Raw genomic sequence first — 23,175 nt, 5'->3', positions numbered from 1 at the left:
AGTGCTGTCTGTAGCTGTTGTGTTGGGAACAAGTGTCCTTGGGGTGCTTGGCTGACCTCCTGACTCCTTTTGGAAAGGCATTTCCATAGAGCTCTCAGCACTTCAGATGAGCACCAGACTTTTAGCGGCATCAGAAATGTGGATGCATGTGAAGGGAACACTTGACAGTTCTTAAAAATCCATCCCTGGAGCTCCAGGAAGGGACACACAGGGTAAAGGTGTTGCTGAAAAGACTCAAAACCCCCACTGGCCCTAGGGGTTGAGTGTGGATCTCACCCAGAGCACGTGGAGCTCAAGGGGAGCCTCTCCGGCTGGATGGCAGCCTGAGCCAGCCTTTATCAGAGAGACTAGGAAGGAAACATGGCAGCACTGCCAGGGAAAGGAAAGATTTACCTCTCACATGCTCAGAATGCAGGTGCCAGACCAAGGCTTATCCTCATGTCATTAGCCAGAGGTCAAAGCCTGGCCCCTGCCCCCTAGGCTGGGGGAAATTTCTCCCTGGATACACCAAAAGCTGGGGCCAGCTGAAATTACAGGAACGCTGCCCTGTTCCCAGCCCCTGTTATCGGGACATTGTGTGAAGAGGGCTGAAATATCACATCGTGTTTTTACGCATGATAAAGCAAATTTTCACAAGGCACACCAGCGGCTGCTGATGGCACTGGGAGCGTCAGTGCCCTCGGCCACACAGAGGATGCAGGGAGGCCTTAGGGACAGGGTTCTGTGTGAAAAGGGCTTTTTGTGAAGCTTCCTCCCATGATGGGATCGGGAGAGAGAGGTATTCCCTTTTCTGCTGGGCATGCTATTCACCTTGGTGGATCCTCTGATGTTTCCTAAAGGCTGAGCACACCCTGGAGTCCTGCAGTGGCAGCACCACTGAGGCCTCTGCTCTCCCCGACAGCTGTGAAAATCACACCCAAATCCCTGCCTCTGTATTTGAAGTTATGAACCTTATTTATCAAGGAACCCGATCCCCAATTAATTGCTGGGCACTCCTGTTCATGGGAATTACCTGCTGAGGAAACTCTTGCAGAGGAAAGGGGGAACTCCTGCTCTAAGGGAGCTCTTGGTGGGGATCCTTATGCAGGGAGATTTTGGCAGCAAAAATCCTTGGGTTGTCCAAGGATTGGAGCCTCTGTGCCATGTTCACCAGCACTCAGGGCCTGATTGAACATCTCTTCTTCCTAAACTTGCAAGGTTTGGGGCTAGAACAGATGAGGATTTTCTCCAGAAAGAGCTTATTTGGACAACTCAGCCCCTGCTACCCCAGCTGCTTCCTCCTGCCCAAGCGTTCTCTGGCATTATCAGGATGCTTCTTTTTTCCAGGTTATTTTCCCTGCAGGCCACTGTGGCTTTGTAGATCCCAGTGCTGCAGCAAGGTGACACGAAAACAAAGGGATAGTGGGACAGTGGGACTGCTGCCAGTGTTTGGGACACATTTCCCTCCCCACCTTGGTGAACACTTGTTCATACACCCAGTCTGGCATTGATTTCTTCCCAAAAGCAGCCTGGTTTGGGGGTATCTTTCAGCTCCCACGTAAAGGACGGATGGATGAACTGCATCACTGGAATTGCTAGGGAGAACAACATGTTCTCACTGCTCCTGGGGTCTGGACAAGGCCTCCTCAGCCACGGCTGGACACTTCCCACACGTCCACCTCGCCTCCCACAGCAACGTGCTCCTCTGTGCAGTGGCCAGGCTAAAAAAGGAAAGTTCCTATCATGCCAAAAACACAACTTTGATAAATATGAGGGGAAAAGTCACAATAAGCGTGACTCGCTTGGGATCCAAACACAATAATGTGGGAAGGATAATTTTCTTTTCTTGCCTCTCATGCCTACCAAACCCTTGGATTCAACAGAGTGAATTCCTAAATGAATTTATTTAGCAAATACCTGAGAAGAGCAAAACAGACTTCCTGCTCTAGCACAAAGAATGCAGTGAGCGGACTGAAAGGACAGCCTAAAAGGTATCTTACTTTCATCCCACACTGCATGATTTAACAGTTTTGGATGCATTGGGATCTGTGGTTTAACAGCTCTGATTTGGAAAGCCAATGCCACATTTAAAGGGAGAGGAAAATCCTCAGTCTGATCTCAAGGTCATCACCTTGGTAAAGCTCTTGTGTCCTCACTGTGCAGTGGGAGGGTTAAAGGGTGAAAAATGTCTTGGAGGTTTCCAAGCCTACACGACAGGGCTGGAAAGGATCTTTCTTCTCAGTGGTAGACAGCCTGTTGTGCTTTTATATGACAGGAGCAGCATCACACTCTCCATGGCATCCAGAGTCAATGCCCAAAACCTGCTGAGCTGAAAGGCCACGAAACCCCCACCACGAGTTTATAAGGTCCCTTGCAACCCCTGCCCAAGGAACAGCAGAGATTCTCTGCTGCTCCCACCCCAAAAAGCTTCATGGCTTGCCTGCAGAAATAGACGGAGGGAGGAAATGTAGGCTGGGCATCAGTCAGTTTTCAGGGATCTCATGTTGTGTGGTCTCCAGCAGAAGATGTGCAAGTGCAGAAAATCCAGAACAGGCTCTGGGCTGAGCAGAGAGGACACCCACCCCCTCAGGGATGAAAAGGATGCAGTTTCACAGGTCTGGCATGGGCAGTTCATGGTTCTCTGTCTCTGGAAAGAGCTCATTAAAAAAAAAAAAAAAAAAAAATCTTCATTATCTTACAGCACCCAATGGCAGCACCAGCTCACAAGGTGCCCGTGTCTCTCTCCCCTCCAGGCTCTCAGGAATTTCCAGCCCACCTGACCCCTATTGGAAAGTCTCTCTTTCACAGATGACCTCTATAAACCCTGCAAATGTTAATGGGTGGAATATCTTCAAAGGAGTCCCTCCGGTCCTCACAGCCAGGGGGTTGGGTTGTTTTGCCTATCTGCGTGGAAGCAGAGGAATGCACAGTTTATTTTAAATAATGTGCACTTGTCCTAATCATGGAGATTTCTGAGCCTCAGCCAAGCCTTTGCACGTCATTACAGTCTGCTGTGAAGGAATTATTGGCCTCTTCACACTTTTGATCTTTGCAGAAAGGAGCCTGTGGCATTTCCAGCCCAGATGTTCACGATGCTGCTCCTGAACCCGACGGAGAAATTTCATCCTAATGACTCCTGGGCCTCACGCTCAGATTGGTGAGGAGCTTCTTGCAGAGGTAAAAAATTAAATAAACACTGAAGCAGCTCTGTCAAGGTCATCTGAAATCAGAGAAGACTCATGAATGGCAGCTACGAAAGATGGCAGACACTTTGGAACCTCTCAGCCTGTGTCAGGAAGTCACAGGTGCCACGGTGGGGACTTGGACTTGCAGCAGAAAGAAACTGAAAGAGACTTCAGGACCCAACTCCTGTGGTGTGTGGGACCTGCAGGTGTGGGAAGGGGAGCTTTGGGTGGTCATGGAGGATGGCTGAGCCTGGTGGAGGCCACCCTGCCCTCCTTGGGGCTCTTCTCCATGACATCCATCCCTCTGCAAAGCTGTGGAACTACACCAGCAGGTCCAGGCCCATTGCCCAATCTTCTCCATGGTCCTCACTGAGATTTCCCATTGCCAAGACTGAGATCTGAAACATTTTAATCAGATTTAAAACACTGTGCTGAGGCTTGATCCCTGGGAGAGCAGAGGACCTTGGCTGTGGGTCCTTGGGAGGGCACTGGGATTTTGCAGGAGACCCAACCAGACCTCTGGAACAGTCCATTCCTTGGTGTGAAGGTTTGTGGGCAGGACAGTGAGGAGCTGTGATGTCTCTGGGGATTCTGTGCAAAGGAAAACCCCTGGAGTCAGGGTCTGTAGGTCAAATGAGCCATTTGGGGGCTGGATTTTTGAATGCAGCTCAGCTTTCACAAATTTCTCCTTCCCAGACTTTATATCCACAGCTGAGCAAAGGTAGGTTTGATGCACCAAACTGGACCTGAGACTGAGTCTGGGCTCAGTTTCAGAGCTAAAACAGTTCTCCCTACCCCCAGCAAGGCTGAGAGCAGCAAGTGCTTTATTACCCAACACTGACTTTTATTCTCCAGTAACATTTTCCCACTCCCACCTCCCCTCATTTCCATTTTCCCCTGTGTCCCCTTCTCCTCCCAATTCATTTTCCCTGTCACACAGCTCTAGAGCCTGTCTGGAGCTGAACTTTTGCCTCACCAAAGCCAAGTCCTCAACCAGAACTCAGAGTTGCGATTCCTGTCACCACACCTGGCACAGAGCCACATGCTTGGTCCTGCTTGAAAACTGATTTCTGCAGTTTTCCCTTTTGTGTCCCCATCAAGGCTCTAGGCTGGGCTGTTCCCCCTCCTCAAATAAATAAATGAAAGCTTTTCTATAGAAGAAAATTATTATCCAGAGTCCTGTTTTTCTTCTTTCCTCCACCAAAAGCTGTGGCAGCACCGTGGTACTGCTTGGAAGGACTCTGGCAGTGGTAGGGGACAAGCAGAAAGGCCACAACCAGCCATGGGGACACTTTGGGGTCCAGGGGATCGTTGCATTGATGGGGAGAGACCCAACGTCCTCGTTGGGGTGCAAATCCAGGGTTCCACAAGCTGATTGAGGAAATTCTATTCTACACTTCAGAAACAAAACACCAAAGCAGGGGCAGGAAATAAGTTCAGATTTGTTATCCTTTGAAGTCTGTCCATCAGGGAAAACACAAAATTTCTGTGCTGGAGTTGCTGATAGACTCCCCCTGCACAAAAAGCTCCAGGTACAGGTGTGTGGAAGTGCTCTCCAAGCTCTGTCAGCCGGGCTGGATTCAGGAACACCCAGCTGTGGCTGAAAGTGACTCAAACCAGCTGAACAGCCCCTGAACTGAAGAGGTTTGTGTGATACTGGGATTCTCCATCTGGAGCCATGGTGAGGGTGGCTGGCACAGCACAGCAGGTGATGCTGCAGGACATCTCAGATTCTTATCCTGCCCCAGGAGAGCACAAACCACTTGGGGATTGATGAGCACCTCCACCACTCCAGGGTTATGCCTCCCCAGGTCCTGGGGCTCCTCTGCCTGCCCAGATCCAGGATCCATGGATGTTTTGCCTGTGGGTTTCTCCAGCAAGGAGGCAGGCAGCTGGAGGAGGGACACTTCTGGTTTCTTTTTGTGAAGGCACAATGTGGTCATAACCCAAACTTCTGAGTGCAATTCTAACTGAGCAGCAGGAAGTGTTGGCCTGTTCTCCAGGCAACCTAAGCAGCTGAAAGAAGAGTTGAAATAAACAAACCCAAAAAAGCTAAAGGATATTTTTGAAATTTTCTGGTTCAGAGCATGAACCAGCCTCTAAGCTCTGGTCTCCTTCCTCCCCCTCGGCCTGTGGGCAGGAGCAGGACACTGGACAATACAAATCCTTGGCTCTGAGCCTGCAATTCCCTTGCATTGGTACAGCTGCATTTGGTGTCTGTGAAAAGCTGGGTGTCTCCTTCTAGTTGGTTTTGGCACCAGTTTTACTCATGGGTTTAGTTAGGTTTTTTATCTCTTCCTCGAGCATCTTGGTTTTCTTCTCCAGCTCCTCCTGCAAGCGCTCTGCGTTCATCAGCCTCAGCTCCAGCTCCCCACACTTCTTCTTCTCCTGCTCCATGTCCTGGTTCAGCCTCACCACTTTGGCCCAGGCTTCATAGTTTTCCTTCTGGAGACTGTGAAGGGAAACAGAGCATGAAAGGATTGGATTGGAAAAGGGCTGGGAAATCATTTGGCTCTCAGGGAGTCTGACCTCAGAGCCATTCAGCAAAACAAGCCAGAAGTGCTGTCCTGAGCCCTTCAGTGGTCACATAACCTGATGCAATAAATCAATAAATGTGATACGTGTGTACTGATAATGGGATAACGATCATAATAAAATAACAATATGTAGGGCTGATGGTTACAACCAATGGTGTAATAAAGCTACTGGTGAATTCTGGAGAGTCTAATGGTCCCATGTCATGGTAACAACAGGAATTATGACAGTGCAAAGGAAGGCAGGAACATTGCAGTGCCATTGAATGATGTGATAAGAGCTGTGGAGTATTGATGTTGTAATAATACATCACCCACTGTGCTGAGAGCACAGCTCATGCAGTACAGCACATTGATTTTTAGACAGCCTGTTAAATACTGTATTTTATCATTAATCACTGCTATAATATACTGCATAACATTGCTGGTAAATAGTCTGTGCAATGTTTGCTGTCACAACATGAGCTGCACATTTCCCACTCTGCAGAAAGCAGCTCCCTGCAGTTACCTTTTGATTTGCTCCTCGTAGTCATTTCTCTGTGCCTCCTTATCTTTTTCCAGCTTGAGGATCATGCTTTGCAGGAACTCCCTGCTCTCCTTCTCAGGGTTGGGGTCCTCAGCAAGGCTGCTGGTGAGACTGGCTGATTCCTTTGGCTCATGGCTGGGACTGAAGCAGGGCAGGAATTCCTTCTCGGAGATGCTGCTGGCAGGGCTGGGGCTGGAGCCGCTGCCCTCCCCACTCTCTGCCTGGGAGGGCGGAATACTCTCACAGGTTGAAGCCCTGTGGAGGTCGAGCAGCTTAAAAAGATCATGAGACAATGTTCTCTTGTGTCCATCAGAGCCCACGGGGCGTGTGCTGCTTTTCCAAAAGTCACTGGCAAGGACATTGTTCCTCTCCTTGCTGCCCTGCTCCCCCGGAGCAGCTGCTGCCAGGAAGGATTTCTTTGTCGGTAAAGTCTGAGTTCTTTTCCTTGACTGCGTTTTCCACGTTCCCAGCATGTCTTTAGACTCAGTGTCCTCCCCAGGGATGCTTGAGGTGGCAGCTGGGCCAGGGGCACTGCTGGAATTTGGGTGATCCCTCTGAAAAACAGAGCACAGCTTTGGGAGAGCCCTGGGGCAGACAAAGCACAGCCACTGCTGTCACTGAAGGGTTTACAAAGGGCACATTTGAACGTGCTGGAGGAATGGCCACACTTTTCCATAAAAAATCATTTTGAACTGCACCACATTTACCATTTTTGCAGAATTTCCTCCAGAGGAAAGCCTTTAGTCCTCCATGTTTTCCCTTCACCAGCCTGAGCTGAAAAGGTTTTGTGTGCTCGGCTGTTCAGGCAAAAAGCTTTGAGAGCTTTCATATTCCCCAGAACAGCAGATTTTCCACAGGAAAGTGGAAAGTTTATCTACATCGTTTTCCTGATGTAAATATTCCAGGGGTGACAGATACAGCTTTTTAACCTATAAATAGCAAGTGCTTTTATGGCTCACTGACCTGTCAGAGCCTGCCACCATTAACCACATATTTAACTCATGTAGGTTTGATTATTTCCCTGGGGATCCATCCTTACCATTTGGGTGGAGACTCTGGGTGCTGTGGGGTGTTCTGCAGCTCCCCAGCCCACAGAGCTGCGAGGGACAGGAGCTTTTCTCTCGGTTTTTTGGGCAGGTGGGGAGGGAGGCACATCCTTGGATGGGGGAAAAAGCTTTTCATGGTCACTGATCATCACAGTCATCACCTTCTGGACCTGGGGTGTGCCTGGAGGAATTAGAGATTGTCAGGGGCAAACCCAGTGCCACAGGATCCCTCACACCACTTGGGTTTTCTGCTTGGTCTTTCTTGGTCTGGTGTCTAAAATGAAGATGGAACAGAAAACAAGGAGCGGGATCATAAAGCCAAATAAAGTAAATGTAATGAGTAAAAAGTAAATGAGTATCCGCATTTCTTTGAGTTTCCTCTGTTTCCCCAGGAAGGATTTTACAGCTTCCTGCTCTAAGCAGCACAGAGATGACAGCACCAAATTCCTGAATCTGCTGAACTCCATGAAAGGAACATACAGTGTAATTCCTGAGGGAGTTTTGTCACCATAAACACCTTTACAGCCCAGCAAAGACATGGCTTGACTCTGCCCTGCTGTACCCACTGTGCCCAGGCATATTTCTGGCTTGTTTTCAGTTCTACCACAGAAAATCTTTAATTTCAAGGCTGTTGATGCAGATCAGGATTTCAGCATGCCATATGTTCCTGTGCCAGTTATTCCAGGAGTCCCTTTTACCTCTCATGATGACTGCAGGGTCCTCTATCCTGGGTCTGATGAGGTTCACTCCAATCACTGTTGCCAGGTTATCCACACTCATCTTGTTGACGCTGGAGTTCAGTTGTATTTCATAGAGAAACCTGCCAGAATTCCAGAGCAAATATTTCACATCAGAGGTGGAAGATTGCAAAAAGCCTCACTGGTGAAAAAATCCTGATTCATCCTCCAGCTCTTCCTCTCAGTCACAAGGACAGAAACACTTGGCCTTAGACCTGAACTGGAGCTGGGTCTTACTGGCACCACAATAAAAACCACCATGTGAGGAGCTGCTCCCCTTAGAAACAAATCAGAAAGGAAGGGAATCTCCTCATCAAATCTCCAACCAGAATAAAACCACCCAGGTGGGTGAAACCTGGAAGTTTTGGCACACAAGGATTTTGTCCAGGAAAACTACACCTGGTTTTAATTCTCAGGGATTTTTAACGGAGTTTGAGGGTGATGATTCATGCTCAGACATTGTGAGGGGCTTTACCTCAGGGGCTGAAATTCCCCTCCACAAAGGTCAGGATCTGGTGCTTCAAAGGGAACCAAAGCACAGCTTAAGAAGGTTCTGCCTAGAGGAGTCATCCTTTGGGAGGACATTTCTGCTCCCCAACACCAAACCTGAGCTGTCCATGCCTCGAGCAGAGCACTGACCTGCAGATGTAGCTGAGAAGGTTGTAGTTGTCTCTGGAGAGGAGGGACAGCTGCTTCAGGAGCTCCTGGTGGCCCTAAATGGTAAAAAAAAAACCAGCTCCAGGAGGCTTTGCAGGCACATATGGATCAAGAACAGCTCTTGGTCACTCCAGTCATGCTTGTGTGAGGTCTCCTCCTGGACACTCCACCAGTCCCAGGGCAGTGGAACACTCCCATCCTTGGAGTGTTCCAAATATGTGTGGTGGCACTTGGGAATGGGGTCAGTGGTGACTGTGGGGGTGGTGCTGGGTTGTGGTAGATGATCTTGGGGATCTTTTCCAAAGTTAGTTAATCCATGACTCTGATTCTCCTGGAATTTGCTCCCCTTGGACTTACATTTCTCTTTGAGACATGGAGAGGTTTTGCAAGGCTCAGCAAGGAGGGGGAGGCACAGAAGGAGCAGGGTCCCTTCCAGCCCAGCACGTGTGGGATAAGCTCTGGAAAGAGCTGATCCTGCCTCATCTCCTCAAGTGTCTTGTGTAGAAACATTTAGGACACTTTTAACCCCAAGGAGAAATTTAAGCTTTAAAATTCACAGACCCATGTGGCCAAGTTGGGAAAGCCCAGTAACTTGGGGGAGTTTTTCTTTTTTTTTTTTTTTTTTTCCTTCTTTTTTCCCCCTCCCCAGATTTCAAAGCTCAGTGGCCAATACTGCTGTGCACTTGGCACCTCCAACTCAGAATATGCTCTGGCACTGAAACTGATTTTAAGGCCAAGAGGAAGAAAACAAAAGCACTTCTACCTTGGTCTCATCAGCTTCCAGAGCCTGCCCACAGAGCAGGAAATCCTCATACTGCAGCCAGGGCACGACGGGCTCCGGGAGCTCCCGCAGGTACAGCTTGAACAGGGAGGCCACGGTGTGGACATCGGTGTCCCTGCAACGTGCAAAGGGAAACTCAAACCCAGCGGGTCCTGTCTCTGTTTGAGCTCTCTGTGGAGACAGAGGTGGAAACAGGAGGCCAAAGCAGCCTGGGGGGATCCACAGCCAGGAAATGGCTGGCAGGAAAATGAAGGCTTGGTGGAGATTTTCTCCACTTTGAGGGTGGCAGGTCCCAGTGTCCACACCTGGGCAGCACTGGGGGAGCAGGAAATCCACTTAGAGGGCTTCTGCCTCCTCCCAAAGCTGAGTTTTGAGGAAGCACAAAGTCACACTCTCAGCTTTACCCAGTTGCCCTTCCCTTGGACATCCTGGAGCCTGGCAGGCAGTGCCTGTGCTGGCTGCTCCATCACCCTGGCACAGCTTTGGGCACAGCTTTGGGCACTGCAGGAACCAAAGCCAACAGCAGCTGCCCCTGGCACAATACAGGGATTGTCTCAATCTCCCTGCTCTGCTTTGTGAACCCTTTCTTCACCCACTGGACACCTGCACTGCCACCTTCTTTAATGAGTGGGAGCTGCAGTTCTGGTGCACCACCCTGGCTCTTATCACTGCATTCAAATGGGTGGAGAACCAAGGTAAAGAGAGCAAAACCTTCCTCCCATCTCCCATTCCAAGCAAAACCTTTCTCCCATCTCCCATTCCAAGCGAAGCCCACGCTGGGCTCCCAAGGGTCCACATGCAGATCCTCCCCTGCTCAGCCACCCTCCCCAGCATGGAGCTGGCAGAGCCTCCCCGGGATTCCAGTGCAGCAGCAATTACTGGGAATCTTCTGCCAGGACAGATGTTTGCAGCTTTGCAGCTCTTGTATTTACATCCTGTCAAGGGGACACTGTCAAGATCAAGGGCCTCTAATCTGACCTACCTTGAAGTCACTAAACTCTTATAAACTTCAAGCAAAAATCCCCCAGGTCAGTTACTTTTAGGATTGGTTGGGGTTGTAAAATACTATTATTTTTACAAACATGCATAAACACAGAGGGACTTTTTCAGAGCTGTGTTTTTGTAGGACTTATCAATACCCTCTACTGGGCACCCTGGATGCCTGGACTGCAGCAGCAGCTTTCTAACACTCCCCTTCAATCCTGCCATGTGCTTTCTTTTATTTCCAAGAATCTCATCTCAGCACTCTCTGACTCTGTTTTTGTGGTTTCTGCTGAATCCTCTCTCCTCCTCAAGCTCTTCTAGAGGGTTCAGCCTTCCTGCAGGGCACTGCTGGGCTCTGGGGGGTGGGACTAGCTGCTTTGCCCTGGAATTTGGGGGTGGGAGAGGGGGAGCCAGCATTACCTATTGAACGAGGGCCTCTCCCCCGCGTCGAAGGCGTCCCGGAGCTGTCTGACCAGGTTGTCCTGGCCGGGCAGGCGGAAGATTCCCTCCTCATCCATGCCGTGCTCCCGGATGAACTCGGTGCACTTCTGCACCAGGATGGGCACCTGGTGCTGCCCCAGTTTCTGCTCGTAGGCCATGGTCTCTGCCAGGTGCTGCCCGAACACCGCTGGGGACAGGGCATGAGGTCAGAGCTCAGCTCAGGATGAGGCCTTAACTTTCAGCTTTCATATTTTTCAGATTCTGTACTGCATTAGTAAATAACTCTGAACTTCATATAAAGTGTTAGTAAGTTCTTTTCACAGTAGCTAGAGAAAACAATCCTTTTCCAGCCCAAGGACACCATTGCAGCTTCAGGCCCAAAAAGTGCCAACAACAGTGAATTGAGGAGAGCAATTTGGGAGGATGGGACTTCATTACCTGAAGCTGTAATTAGACAATTAACCCCAATGTGTAAATGGACCAAAACTTACAAAAGTGTGAAAACTCATGACCTGTCATGTCCATCTTGGATGTAGCCTCAGCTGGGCTCTTGTACTGCCCAAGGTCTATCCTTTAAAGGCCTTTTAATAAACACCCACTTTATTCCTTTAACACTGTCTAGCCTCTGTTCCAGGTGGCCTCTCAAGGCATCAAGGACACCTCACCAGCCCCAGGTGTCGGGGCCAGCAGGACCTGCTGCTCTGCCAGGCACCAGAACCCTGCAAACCCCTCTGAAGAAACAAATTTCTGCAGGAAGCAGAACTTTTCCCAAGGCAAAATTGGCCAAACAAAACCTCGTTCCTCCTCCAAATAACTGACAGTTCTCAAAATGACTGAAAGCAAGCCCTGGGGGTTGTAGCCTGTGGAGCAGGATGCTGATCCAGAGGGAGACAGGGACAGCACAGGGAGGGAAGGAAGTTCATCCCACAAAGCTGAAGAGTGTAGAAAGCACAGGAGAGCACCAAGATCCTTATGGGGATTTGACTGGAATTTTTCCTGATCCAGCTGCTTTTCTTTCCCCTCCCCTCTCCTGAAACTCTCCTGTTCCAATGACAGCTGTGCTCCACAGGGGCTGGTGCCCTTCCTTGCCATTGAAACTGGCATTTTCCTCCTGAACTCACAGCAGAAGCAGTGCCTGAAGGGGGGAAGGCAGAGCCTGGATCCCAGCTCTTCTTCCTTGGAGTCTGGGGCATGGCCAGAGCAAGTAAATCCCAATTTATTCTCTGGGAAAAGGGTCTCCTGCTCCTCTGCCACATTCCTGCCCTAGCAGTGCCTGTGGTACATTCACCTCATGCTCTGAAGGCTGAAATCATTCCTGTGCATCCTCCAGAACAGGGGAATACAGGGAAACCTCACCTGGAACCACAGGGTTTGTCAGCACTTGCCTGCTCCTGGGGCTTTTTCATTTGTCACTTGCTCATGCTTTTAAATAATGACCATAAACCTGTCACTGTGCACACCAGGAGCAAATCTCTTTTTTTGGCCTCTCTGCTTTGGTAGCTGATATTTCACTGCAGATTTGTTGCTCTGGGGACACCTCCCCAGGGCTGTGGGAGTAGCAGCCAACCCTGCAAAACCACACCAAGATTTTGGAGATGCTTTTGGTGTTTTCTTCACACTCTGCAGCTATTCTGCTTCTTGGTGTGCAACAAGTTCACAGGACCTGAGCCATGGGGCTGCTCCCAGCTGGCCTCAACCTCCCCCATGCAGGGCTTCCTCTATGAGTTCATCTTGCCCCAGTTTACACTGAAGCAAAAAACCTCAAGTTTGGGGAGTTTTGGGATCTGCTAACCTGTATTTTGACATAAAATGCAGCTCCATAGTCCCTGACTCTCTGCTGTCCTCTGTGCTGCTATAAATTTACATTTTCTTTCATATAAAGTCACTTAATTTAGCTGCAAGAGACCAACAGCCTCCTAAGTTTAAAAAGGATCAGAGGCAGAGCCATTATTAAATATCAGAGCCAGCTGAGACAATGCCCTGAGAATTCCTGGCTCAATGCTCGTTTCAGCTGGGTGATGCTGCCTCCTCCAGGGCACAGCCTGGTCCCGTTTGGAGGTAGAAAAACTCAGAGATGCCGAGGAAAAACAGGCTGGGAGAGCTGAGGGTGTCCAGCCTGGAGAAGGGAAGGATCTAGGGAGAGCTCGGAGCCCCTTCCAGGGCCTGAAGGGGCTCCGAAGAGCTGAAGAGGGACTGAGGACAAAGGGTGGAGGTACAGGACACAGGGAATGGCTTTAAGCTGAAGGAAGAGAGATTTAGATGGGACATTGGGAAGGAATTCTCAGCTGGGAGGGTGGTGAAGCCCTGGCACAGGTCCATGCTTGAGTGAGGAAGGTGAGGGTGTGACCCAGGTGGGCTGGAGAGCAAATGGGTGAGAAAGGATGGGCTAAGCAAGAAAAGGCAGTGGAAAAGGAAAGCCAGGAGATTGGCAGGTGAAATACAACATTTTTTCAAGGCTTTATCCCTGAATGGGAGTTGTTCTCAAGAACATTTTCAGGGTCAAAAAGCCCACCAGGAGGTTGACAGAAGAAGATAAAGCCAGCCCAGAAATGTTCATCCAGGCTTGGCTCTCCTCACCACTGCCCCTGTTTGCAACAGCCCCAGTGCCAGGGGCTGCTCCCAGAGCAGCTTCCAGGGGAGTCACAAGGGACATGTTAGAGCCCTGTTTTCCAGGGATTTCTGAGCCAAACCCTCACCCAGAAGTGCTGCAGGTCCCAAGACAGTGGGAGATCCCCCCTGCAGGAGCTGTCCCTGCTCCCCTTTTTACCTCCCGACGCTGAGCCCAGCGCCCTCTGGATGGATTTCACCCACTCCTCCATCTCTGCCTGGGAACTGGCCATGAGCAAGCAGGAGTCCTGCCCTGCCCGGTTCTGCTCTCCAGCCACCCCTGCAAAAATGACACATTTAAGAAGGAGAAAAGACACATTCTTGTTGTTTTCTTAGTTAAATGCTTCTGGCTCCGATTTCCCCGTTAAAGCCCCACTGGCTGGAGGGGAAGCGGAGCTTTGACATTTCCCACTTTGAGATCTGCAAGGAAGGAACAGAAACTGCTGCAGCTGCAGCTTGGCAGAGCTTCTTCTCACCCTGGGACACGGGCATGGACACAGGCCTCTGCCCCAGCCCTGGGGTGTGGATGTTGAGAGCAAGAAAATAATTTTTCCATGGAACAGCGCTCTGGGAACCTTGGAAAGAAGTGGAGCACAAAGACAGGGAAAAGACTGGCCTGAGTGATTTTGGGTGGCCAGTCCAGCCCAAAAGCATGTGAGAAGAAGCAAGGCATCCTCACCTGGGATGATTTCAAAGATGAATTTCCCTCCTTCCTCTGGGTTAGAGGCCACCACCTTGATGGTGCTCCCCTGGAGGGACAGGCAGCCCTAGGACAGAGCAGAGCAACCCCCTGAGTGCCAGCTCTGCCCTCAAACACCTTGCAGGAGATCATTTTATACAGATATATTCCTAAAGATACACTACAATGACTTTTCAAGCAATAATGGCCACTTCTTAAATGCCTTTTTTCTTTCCAGTGAAGTGATTCTCAGGAGAAAATTGGTTCTTTTGCTCTTTCCTATTTTTTTTCTCACTTCTCATGTCCTTTTAACACTTGTTGGAAGTGGAAGAAGAGGACAAAGGAGAATAGACTTGGGAAAACCCCAGAACATCCTGTTTCTGCTGGGCAGGGGCAGGAAACACAGCATCACTTAAACCCAAAAGCCAGCCCAAAGCTGGCAGGAGAGGAGTAGGGAAAAAGGAGAGAATAGATGGGAAATTAACAAATAAAGTGGAAAACAGCCATTTCTGATGGACCTTCCTTCCTCAGGCTGTGGGGGCTGGTGGAGGGGCTGGGGTGACTCAGCCCTGGAGGCCTCTCAGGGGAGGAAATGAGGTTATGCCTCAGAAATGAAATTTCTCAACAATTTCAGCCTCCTGGAAGGCCCCGAGCTCAGCTGGGATCCCTGCTGGGACCCTCAGGGCTGGATGCTGCCAGAAGTGCCATGAAAAGCTTTTCACAGCAATTTCTGTTCCCACATCCCATTTCCAGCTCCTCTCCATCACCCTGGAAATGGGAGCTGGATCCCACCAGGCTCAGCCTGGTGCTCCCACCCTGAGGATCCACTGACCACCTTCCCCTTGGGAGTGTTTTGTCTTTAGAGGAGTTTTGCTGTTCGTAATACTTTGTAGAGGTTACCAAAATATTATTATTAAAAATTAATTTTATTTTTTTAAATTTTGTAGCGGGAACAGCTTTTCGAGCAGATGAGACTTTTCCCTGGAATTTCTCCGAAAGGGGGAAAAGGTGGTGGATACTCTAAAAGTGAGTTACAGCATGGAGAAAATGGTAGGAGAAAAAAAAATTGTGGGGAAAATCACCTGATTTCTTCCAGACAAGTGCACTGGCCAGAGAGAGAGGAATTTCCTTCCCTTCCAGCTGCCTCTCCTGAGGAAGCAGCTGCCCTTTCCTGCCATCTGTCCAGCCCTCAGCTTGGGCTGACCCTTACCCTCAGGCTGTGCTGAAAATGCTGCTGATTTCCCCTAAAGCCTCCTGCCAGGTGCCTTTCCCACTGAGAGCAGGGACAGAGCCTCTGTCCGAGCTGCCACCCCTGTGCCCCCACTGCTGCTCCTGCTGTCCTGGACACAGAGCTGAGCTCTCCTCCCTGGTTTGCTTCTCCAGGGAAATGGGAACAGCTCCCAGCTGGTGACTCGGCTGGGTTTTGCCAGCTCCCCAATTGTTGGGCTCAGAGGAACCCAGCCCACAGCAGGGATCTGAGGAATTGAAATCCATCAATGAAGTTCCTGATCAGGACCTTTCATCTCTGTTGCTGCCCAGAAGTGGAAAATTCCTTTAATACTCAACCCCAGACCCATCTCAAAACATTTCATGGAATTACAGAATTCCAGAATGGTTTGGGTGGAAAAGATCATCTCGTTCCAACCCCTGCCATGGCAGGGACACCTCCCACTGTCCCAGACTGCTCCCAGCCCTGTCCAGCCTGGCCTTGGGCACTTCCAGGGATCCAGGAGAAGCCACAGCTTCTCTGGGAATTCCATCCCAGCCCCTCTCCATCATCCCAGCCAGGAATTCCTTCCCAAATATCCCACCCATCGCTGTCCTCTGGCAGTTTGAAGCCACTACCCTAGTAAAAAGCCTCTCCCCATCTCTCTTTTCAGCTCTCTCCAGGCACTGGGCGGCCACAATGAAATCACCCCGAGACTTCTCCTCTGCAGGGGGGCCACCCCCAATTCCCCCGGCCCGAAACCCCCAGCCCGGGAGCAGCGGCCTCGCCCCACCTGTGGCTTGGTGTCGTCCTCGTCCTTGTAGTAGAGGAGCTGCTGTCCCCTGAGCACGAAGAAGCGCAGCTGCCAGTTCTTGACGATGGAGCGCTGCTTCCTCAGCCAGCCCAGCTTCAGCGGCCGCTCCGGGCCACGGGGGGAGCCCGGCCCGGCCCCCGCGGGATCCCCGCTCATCACACTCCGGGAGCGGGCTGTGGGACACACGGACACGGCGTGGGGACACCGCGGGGTGTGCGACAGACGGACACCGGGGGTGGGAACAGAGGAGGACACGGGGAGTGGGGACAGACGGACACAATATGGGGACAGAGGGACACGGGGAGTGGGGACAGACGGACAGGGGGAGTGCGGACAGAGGGACACGGGGAATGGGGACAGAGGGACACAATATGGGGACAGAGGGACACAATATGGGGACAGGGACAAGGGACACCAGATATAGGGACAGAGGGATACAATATGGGGACAGGGACACCGGGTGTGGGAACAGAGGGACGCAATATGGGGACAGAGGGACACGGGGAGAGGCTCTCTCTGCCGAGAGAACTGGCCCCAGTTTACAAAGGAAGTGGCTGCAGTAGCTGCCAGTGTGTTCTTCCTTTTTCCTGCGTGGGAGGAATTGTCTTGCAAGTGAGAACAAAATCATTAGCGCTATTTTTTGGGTTTGTTTCGGTTTTTTTTTTTTTTTTTTTTTTTTTGTTTTTTTTTTTTTTTTTTTGTAATGGGAGTGTGTGGTTTTTACACCCTCCCCGGAGCAGCAGTGACAGCAGAGTGACCCAAACGGTTTGGAGGTCACAGTTTTGCTCTGGGACAGCCTGGTGTTCCCAGTAAGGCAGAACTCGCATCTATGGGGCTGGAAAGTCTCCAAGGATGGAAAGAACAGCAGCATGGATTTGGCACTGGGCAGAGCAGTGTCCCTGTCACCTGTTTGCATGGCCCCACTGGTGCCAGGGCTGGTACCATGGCCCTGTGGCATCTCCAGATGCCTCTGTAACAGCAAATGCCTCACAGGGATCACTTCCAGATGGGATTTTTGCCTCTGGACCAGGCACTGCAGCCCCCCAGAGCCAACCCAGCTGAGCAGAGTTTGCATTTATGGCTGCAAGGCAAAAATAATGCCATGACTGCAGGGGAATTTGGCCTCACTGCGGTCTGCACATGGTGATTTCCTGAGGTGGAAAACACTTGGCATCCAGGACTCCAATGGTTCAGTTCAGGGTGTCCCCACTTCCCCTCCCAAAATCCCCCAGAGCACCTGGGGGTGTTGCTTTTGTCCTGTGGAACACTCCAAGCTCATCTCCCACTACAAACCTGCCACAGGGCTGCAAATCACTTCCCAAAAGGATTGTGAATCCCAACCCCCCAAAAGGATTGTGGATCTCAAACCCCCAAAAGGATTGTGAATCCCAAACCCCCAAAAGGATTGTGAATCCCCAGTGAGCCTTCAAAGCACCCTGAGGATGCTGCATATTCAGTGTGTGCTGCCACAGGATGGCCCTGAAGAGGATGGGGTTGGAAACAGGGACATTGCAGAGGGATTTCCCAGCCAGCTCCTCTGAAAAATGCTGCTGGTGGGGATTACCCTGATGGAAAACCCAAATGGGGTTTCCAAATTGCTCCTCCAGCCCTGGCAGCTTCTTTGCTGTTTGTCAAAGCATCTGCATTCCTCAGCTCTTGTAAATATTACTGGTTCTCAGCAAAGTGTTCAGAACCCCATAAATCACATTCCTTCATGTCATGTCCCTGAGTCCTCAGGGTGAGGATTTTTGGGGGATACCCTGCAGGGCTGGAGCAGCCCCTGGGAATGAGGAGCCTGGAGGGCACAGAGCTCAGCCCAGCAGTGCTGATATTCCAGCAGCACGAGGCTTGCAAGGAGAAATTGTGGGGTTTTAGGAAAAATGCAACTGTTTGCTACCTTTTATGGGGAATATCAACCTGCCCCTCAGCCCAGCTCAGGGCTCTGCTGAGGGAAAGGGCACTGCTGCCTGGGACTCCTCCTGCTCTCAGCCTTGAGCTTGGCTTGTCCATCCTTGCTGGAAATGAGGTTTATTTTTTCCCTCCTTGTAGCCTCTCCCAGCCCAGTCAGGACTCTGGGTTCAGAGGAATCCCCTGGAGTTCCCTTTCCTGAGCATCAGCTCCAGGGTTGAGGCGTAGCCTGGGCTTGCTTAGTCCTGGCTTAGCCATGTTCCTGCACCCCCACAAGCACCCTTATGAACACACAGCTCCATTTTTCCTCTGCATGGGGCAGCTCTCCTTGGGCTTTGGGCCCATTGAAGGCCAAAGGAACAGTTTGTTATTTTTGTCTTGCCCATGATGTGAGAGTTGAGGGGAGGGAGCTGCCCTGGGCCCTTGGCTCTGCAGTGGAAAGTTTTCAGCATTCTCAAAATCAGAACCACTGAGGCCGTGTCTCCTCTCTCACCACTTGTCCAGCTCTGTTTGTTTTGTGCCCAGCTCAGGAGTGGTGACCACCTCTGAATTTGGGATGAGGGCAAAGCTTTGCCCTGGCTGCAGAACTTGGAACTGTCTCCTTATCCAGCACATCCCTGCACGGTCAGCCCTGCTCCTCTCAGGGCAGGAAGGAGCCACAAGGAGCTTTGGTGGTGCCCCCAAAGCGTTTCCTGCACCAACGGCCTTTGGGGTTGGGCATTTCCTCCAAAACATCCTCACTCCTCCCACTGCAAGACCTCCAGCAGGGAGAGGTGCCCATGTCCTGTTGCCCTCTCCCCAAAACCAGGAGCCCAAGTGCAGGAGAAAGGGCAGAGGGGCCCAGCACAGTGCCCAATGCTGGCCTCTGGCCCAGAGCATTGTCCTGGGCACGAGCTCCCCTTGCTCCCCCCTGCTCCTGCCCTGGGGAACTTCAATAAAAAGCCAGTAAAAGAGCTCTCACCAGGGAATTTCTATTTCATTGAAATAAAGAGCTTTGTGGTTTTCTGGGGTTTCCAAATGCTGCCTGTGCCACATCCAGGGCTGGGGTGAGAAGGGAGAAGTGTCCCCAGGCCAGGAGCAGCCAGTGAGGGCAGTGGCAATTTGCAAATATTGCAAAGATTTGCAAATGTGACTTTACATTTCTGCAAATGAAGTCACAGCAGCACTGGAGACAGTGCACACACACAAACACACAAACTTACATGCACAAACCCATGCTCATCCAGCAGCTGGAAGCTGCAAAAAGCACCAGGGATTTCATCACAAGCACATAATTTTGTTGAAAAACAGCAATTCCTGGTACCAACACAGGTTCAAGTCTCTGTCCCATTTCCACCCTCTGCTCTCCAGCACTCTTGGTGTCTCCCCTGGCCTTTTTTTCTGAGCTGCTGATTGACTTCACCCACTCCTCCACAGCCTCTGGGCAAAAAAAGTATTAATTATCCTAGGAGTGAGCAGTGCAAGAGTCCAGGATGCTTCTGTGATAATTCTGTGGGGATTCCTCTCCCGGAGTGTGGGAGATGGCACTGAGCCTCTGCCCAGCTCGAGTTTCTGGGCCTTCCGAGATCTCACCCTACATTTGGGGCTTCCATTCCTTCATTTGGAGTTTTGTGTGCAGAGAATGGTTCAGCCACTCTGAAAAGCAGCTTTGGACAGAAATCCATGTTGCCTTTGCAGGAAAGTCCAGCCAGGCCAACCCTGCACAGGAAGGGAGAGTGGGGCAGAGCCCAGCTGTGTCCGACCTCTGCTCCAGGGACAAATCCAGCACCAGTGTGGGCCCTGGCCATGTTTGGGTACCAGTGCCAGGACCACGGATGGCCTGGGCCTCAGAGCATGCACAAGGCTGGGCTCTGCAGCCCCTCCCTGGCCACAGCATCATCACCCCTAAATCCCCTCCCTGGCTGCTTGGCCCACCCTCAGGCTCTGGTATTTTGTCCTCAGAGCCCACACAGGGATCCTGCACTCCTTCCCAAAGGTGTTCTCCAGTGGTTTCTGTACTGGAGAAGGATCCCAGGGTGGCTGAGAGCCCTGCAAAGCCTGGGCAGGGGTGGGAGGTGGGTCAGGAAATCCCAGGGCAAGGCTGTCCCACAGCCCTGGGAGTCTGAGCGCTCCTCAGCACCCCTGAGAGAAAACCATGTCAGAGGAGCTGGGACACCTGAGCCAGGGCCGGGTTCTTTCCTCCAAACTGGGCCATGTCAACATCCCTTGGCCTGAGCCTCACCTCCTGCAGGCTTTGTGCCACCAGAATGGGCCTGGGTGGTTTAAATCCTCCCAAACCCAGATTTTGGGGGGCAGCAGCCCTGTCCTCCTGTCCCCCTGCTCCTGCAAGCATCCCTCACTGACAACTTTGCAAATCACGCCTTACAAATCATTTGCAAATCATCTGATCTCTCTCAAAAGTGGCACTTGGGGGCCAGGTCCCCACACTGAGGCCAGAGCTAAAATCTCAGCTGGGCTTGGCCACAGCCACCCCCAGCCCCTGATCCACCCCAGGCACCACTGCAGACACACAAGGACACAAACGAACATTCACGGTACCTATTTTTGTAGCATCCATCTTCAGATTGAAATCCCAGTTCCGTGGCAGCTTGAGGGACATTTTAGATCAGGAAGGTCTGGGTTTTTTCCTCAAGGTGAGTTTGCTTAGGAGATGGGCTGGATCCAAGCCCTGATGGTCGTCCCGTGGGGATCCCCCCACAAGGAGCAGCAACTCAGCGAGGGTTGATTTGCCAACGAGCTTCCTGCCTCTGAGAGCAGCTGTGAAAAACCCCATAAAAGTCCTTTCCTGCCTTGCTTTCCTGCACAGCTCTGGCTTCCCCAGCGCTGCTCTCATGTGATGCCCGGGCTGGTCCCCTCTTTGTCCCCTGTCCTGGCTGTCAGGGACACACAGCCCAGCCCAGGGCCGCTCCCCACGCGCCGCTCGGGGCATTTGAGGAAGTGGTGTCAGGAACTCTGGGTGTCCTCCTGGTGCTCTGAGAGCTACTCCGAGGAGGAACAGCCCAGCTCAGGGCTATAGGGAATGTTCTGCTCAGGGGCAGAGCTCAGGGTGACGTCTGTGCTTGTCCTGGGGCATCCTCTGATGGCACCGGGGGCTTTGATTTTTCCTATTAATTGCTCACATCTCCCCACAGCTGATTTAAGGTTTTTACATTTGGTAAAAGCCAAATTGAGATTAAATGAGGCAGCTCTGGGAGAAAAGGCCATGGAAATCAGAGCAGTGAGCACCAAGGGATCTTGCAGCCATGGAACAGGCTGGGTTGGAAGGGACTTTAAAGCTCATTCAGTGCCACCCCTGCTGCACCAGAGACACCTTCCACTCTCCCAGGCTGCTCCAAGCCTTGTCCAACCTGGCCTTGGACACTTCCAAGGATCATGGGGCAGCCACAGCTTCTCCGGGCACTCTGTGCCAGGGCCTGCCCACTCTCCCAGGGAACAATTCCTTCCCTATATCTAACCTGAATTTATTTAACCTAAACTAATTTTAAGCCATATTTTATAAGCACCCTAAAATCAGGCAATGATGAAAGCAGAAGAGCTCAATGAGTTGCAGTTTTGCTCTCCCAAAGCTTTGCATCTCCACAGTGTCCGACCAGCCAGTGGTGACAGCTCAGGAAATGGATTCCACCAAATCTCACAACTGATGGGAACTGCTGTGGCCTCCCAGCCATGGCAGGGTCCCCCCGAGGCCTGATGGAGGCTCCAGCCCCATCTTCTCCCACCCTGGGAAAGTCCAGGCCCTGTTAAGAGGGAAGTTGCCCTGAGCAGAAGCAGGAACAGCGGCAGCGGGATGAACAAGGACGAGGCTGATGGTTCCTGTTGTGATTCCCAGCCCAGCTTTGTGCCCAAGAGGCACCCATCCACCTCCAAAGGGGATTTTTTTCAGTATTGTAACATAAACTGAGAAAAGGAAGGAGCTGGAGCCTGCACTGGGTGCCTGGTCACAGCACAGTCAGGGTGGAGCTTGCTGGGGTTAATTAATTTAGGTTTAATTTGGGTTAATCACAGCTGAAAAATGACTTTGTTGCTCTGGGCAGTGACTGGAGCCAGGTCACAGATTCTGCTGCCCAAAATCCAGAGAATATGACAGTGTGGAATTTCACAGCAGAGCAGCCCAGGACATTCACCCAGACTGACGAGATTAACCCAAAACCCTGCTCTGGACCCAAACTCCTCAATTGGCTCCATTTCTGCTGTGCCCTGAGCAGAGGGCCCTGAGTTAGCCCTGGATTAAGCAGCATTTTTAACTCTCTGCAGGCAGCTGAAGGAGCTCTCACATTTTGCTCCTTTTCCCCCCCCAGCCTGGCTGTCTCTGGCAGCCTGGAGCCCTTTCCCAGCCGTGTCACAGGCAGGATGTCACGAGGGCCTGTCCCCTCCTCCAGAACGGAAACTCTGTTTGAGCCCAAAACTGTGCTTCAGCCCGAGACTGTGGTAACAGCACAGAGCTCAGCCCTCCCTGGCACACCAAAACAGCACCTGTGAGCACCCCAGAGCTGCTCCAGCCCTCTCCTGCTCAGGGACCTGGCAGCTGCCTCCAGGCTTGGGAAAGGACATCACCAGATTGAAATTTTTCTTAGCCACTCCTCAGGGCAGCCCCCATTCCTGAGCTGAAACATGGAATGAAGAATGATCCCGCTCCACCCTTTTCCACACCTTCCACTCTCCTGCCCTGTCCAGCCTGGCCTTTGACACTTCTAGGGATCCAGGGGCAGCCACAGCTTCTCTGGGCACCCTGTGCCAGGCCCTCCCCACCCTCTCAGGGAACAATTCCATCCCAATATCCCATCCAAACCTTCCATGCCTCAAAAGGACATAAAAAAGGCCAATCTCAGCCCATAAAGTTGTTTTTACATCCCTCTTCCTTCAGGATCTCATGCACAGCAGGTCACAGAGAGGCAGCCTGGGCTTGCTCACTGTCTGGGACTGGAGCACAGTGAGCACCAGGATTCCCACTGGGAATCCGCAGTTTTTCCATGTTTGACCAATTAAATTGGCACAAGACTGGGGGGAAAGCAGAGGGAAGCCCCAGCTGAAGGGCTGGCACTGGGCGGGGCTGTGCCATCACCTCTGCCTGGCACTGTCACACACAGCCC

The 23,175-nt window shown here is 51.5% G+C and overlaps 1 protein-coding gene across 1 annotated transcript; it reads right to left on the bottom strand.

Moving 5' to 3' along the window:
• Nucleotides 1-1,901: 1,901 nt before the first annotated feature.
• ARHGAP25 (Rho GTPase activating protein 25) lies at nt 1,902-20,866 on the bottom strand. The gene is made up of 11 exons (XM_083880480.1): nt 20,624-20,866; nt 16,157-16,350; nt 14,157-14,244; nt 13,638-13,757; nt 10,850-11,057; nt 9,428-9,560; nt 8,647-8,720; nt 7,969-8,090; nt 7,264-7,451; nt 6,207-6,778; nt 1,902-5,616 (listed from the first exon to the last, which is right to left on the bottom strand). Exons 1-11 carry the CDS (start codon nt 20,682-20,684, stop codon nt 5,406-5,408), a joined length of 1,971 nt encoding a protein of 656 aa, XP_083736606.1. The 5' UTR covers nt 20,685-20,866; the 3' UTR covers nt 1,902-5,405.
• Between the last annotated feature and the right edge of the window lie 2,309 nt (nt 20,867-23,175).

Source organism: Zosterops lateralis (assembly GCF_965231275.1).
Source record: "Zosterops lateralis genome assembly, chromosome: 30".
Lineage (NCBI taxonomy): Eukaryota > Metazoa > Chordata > Aves > Passeriformes > Zosteropidae > Zosterops > Zosterops lateralis.
This window is presented reverse-complemented; position numbering and strand designations above follow the sequence as displayed.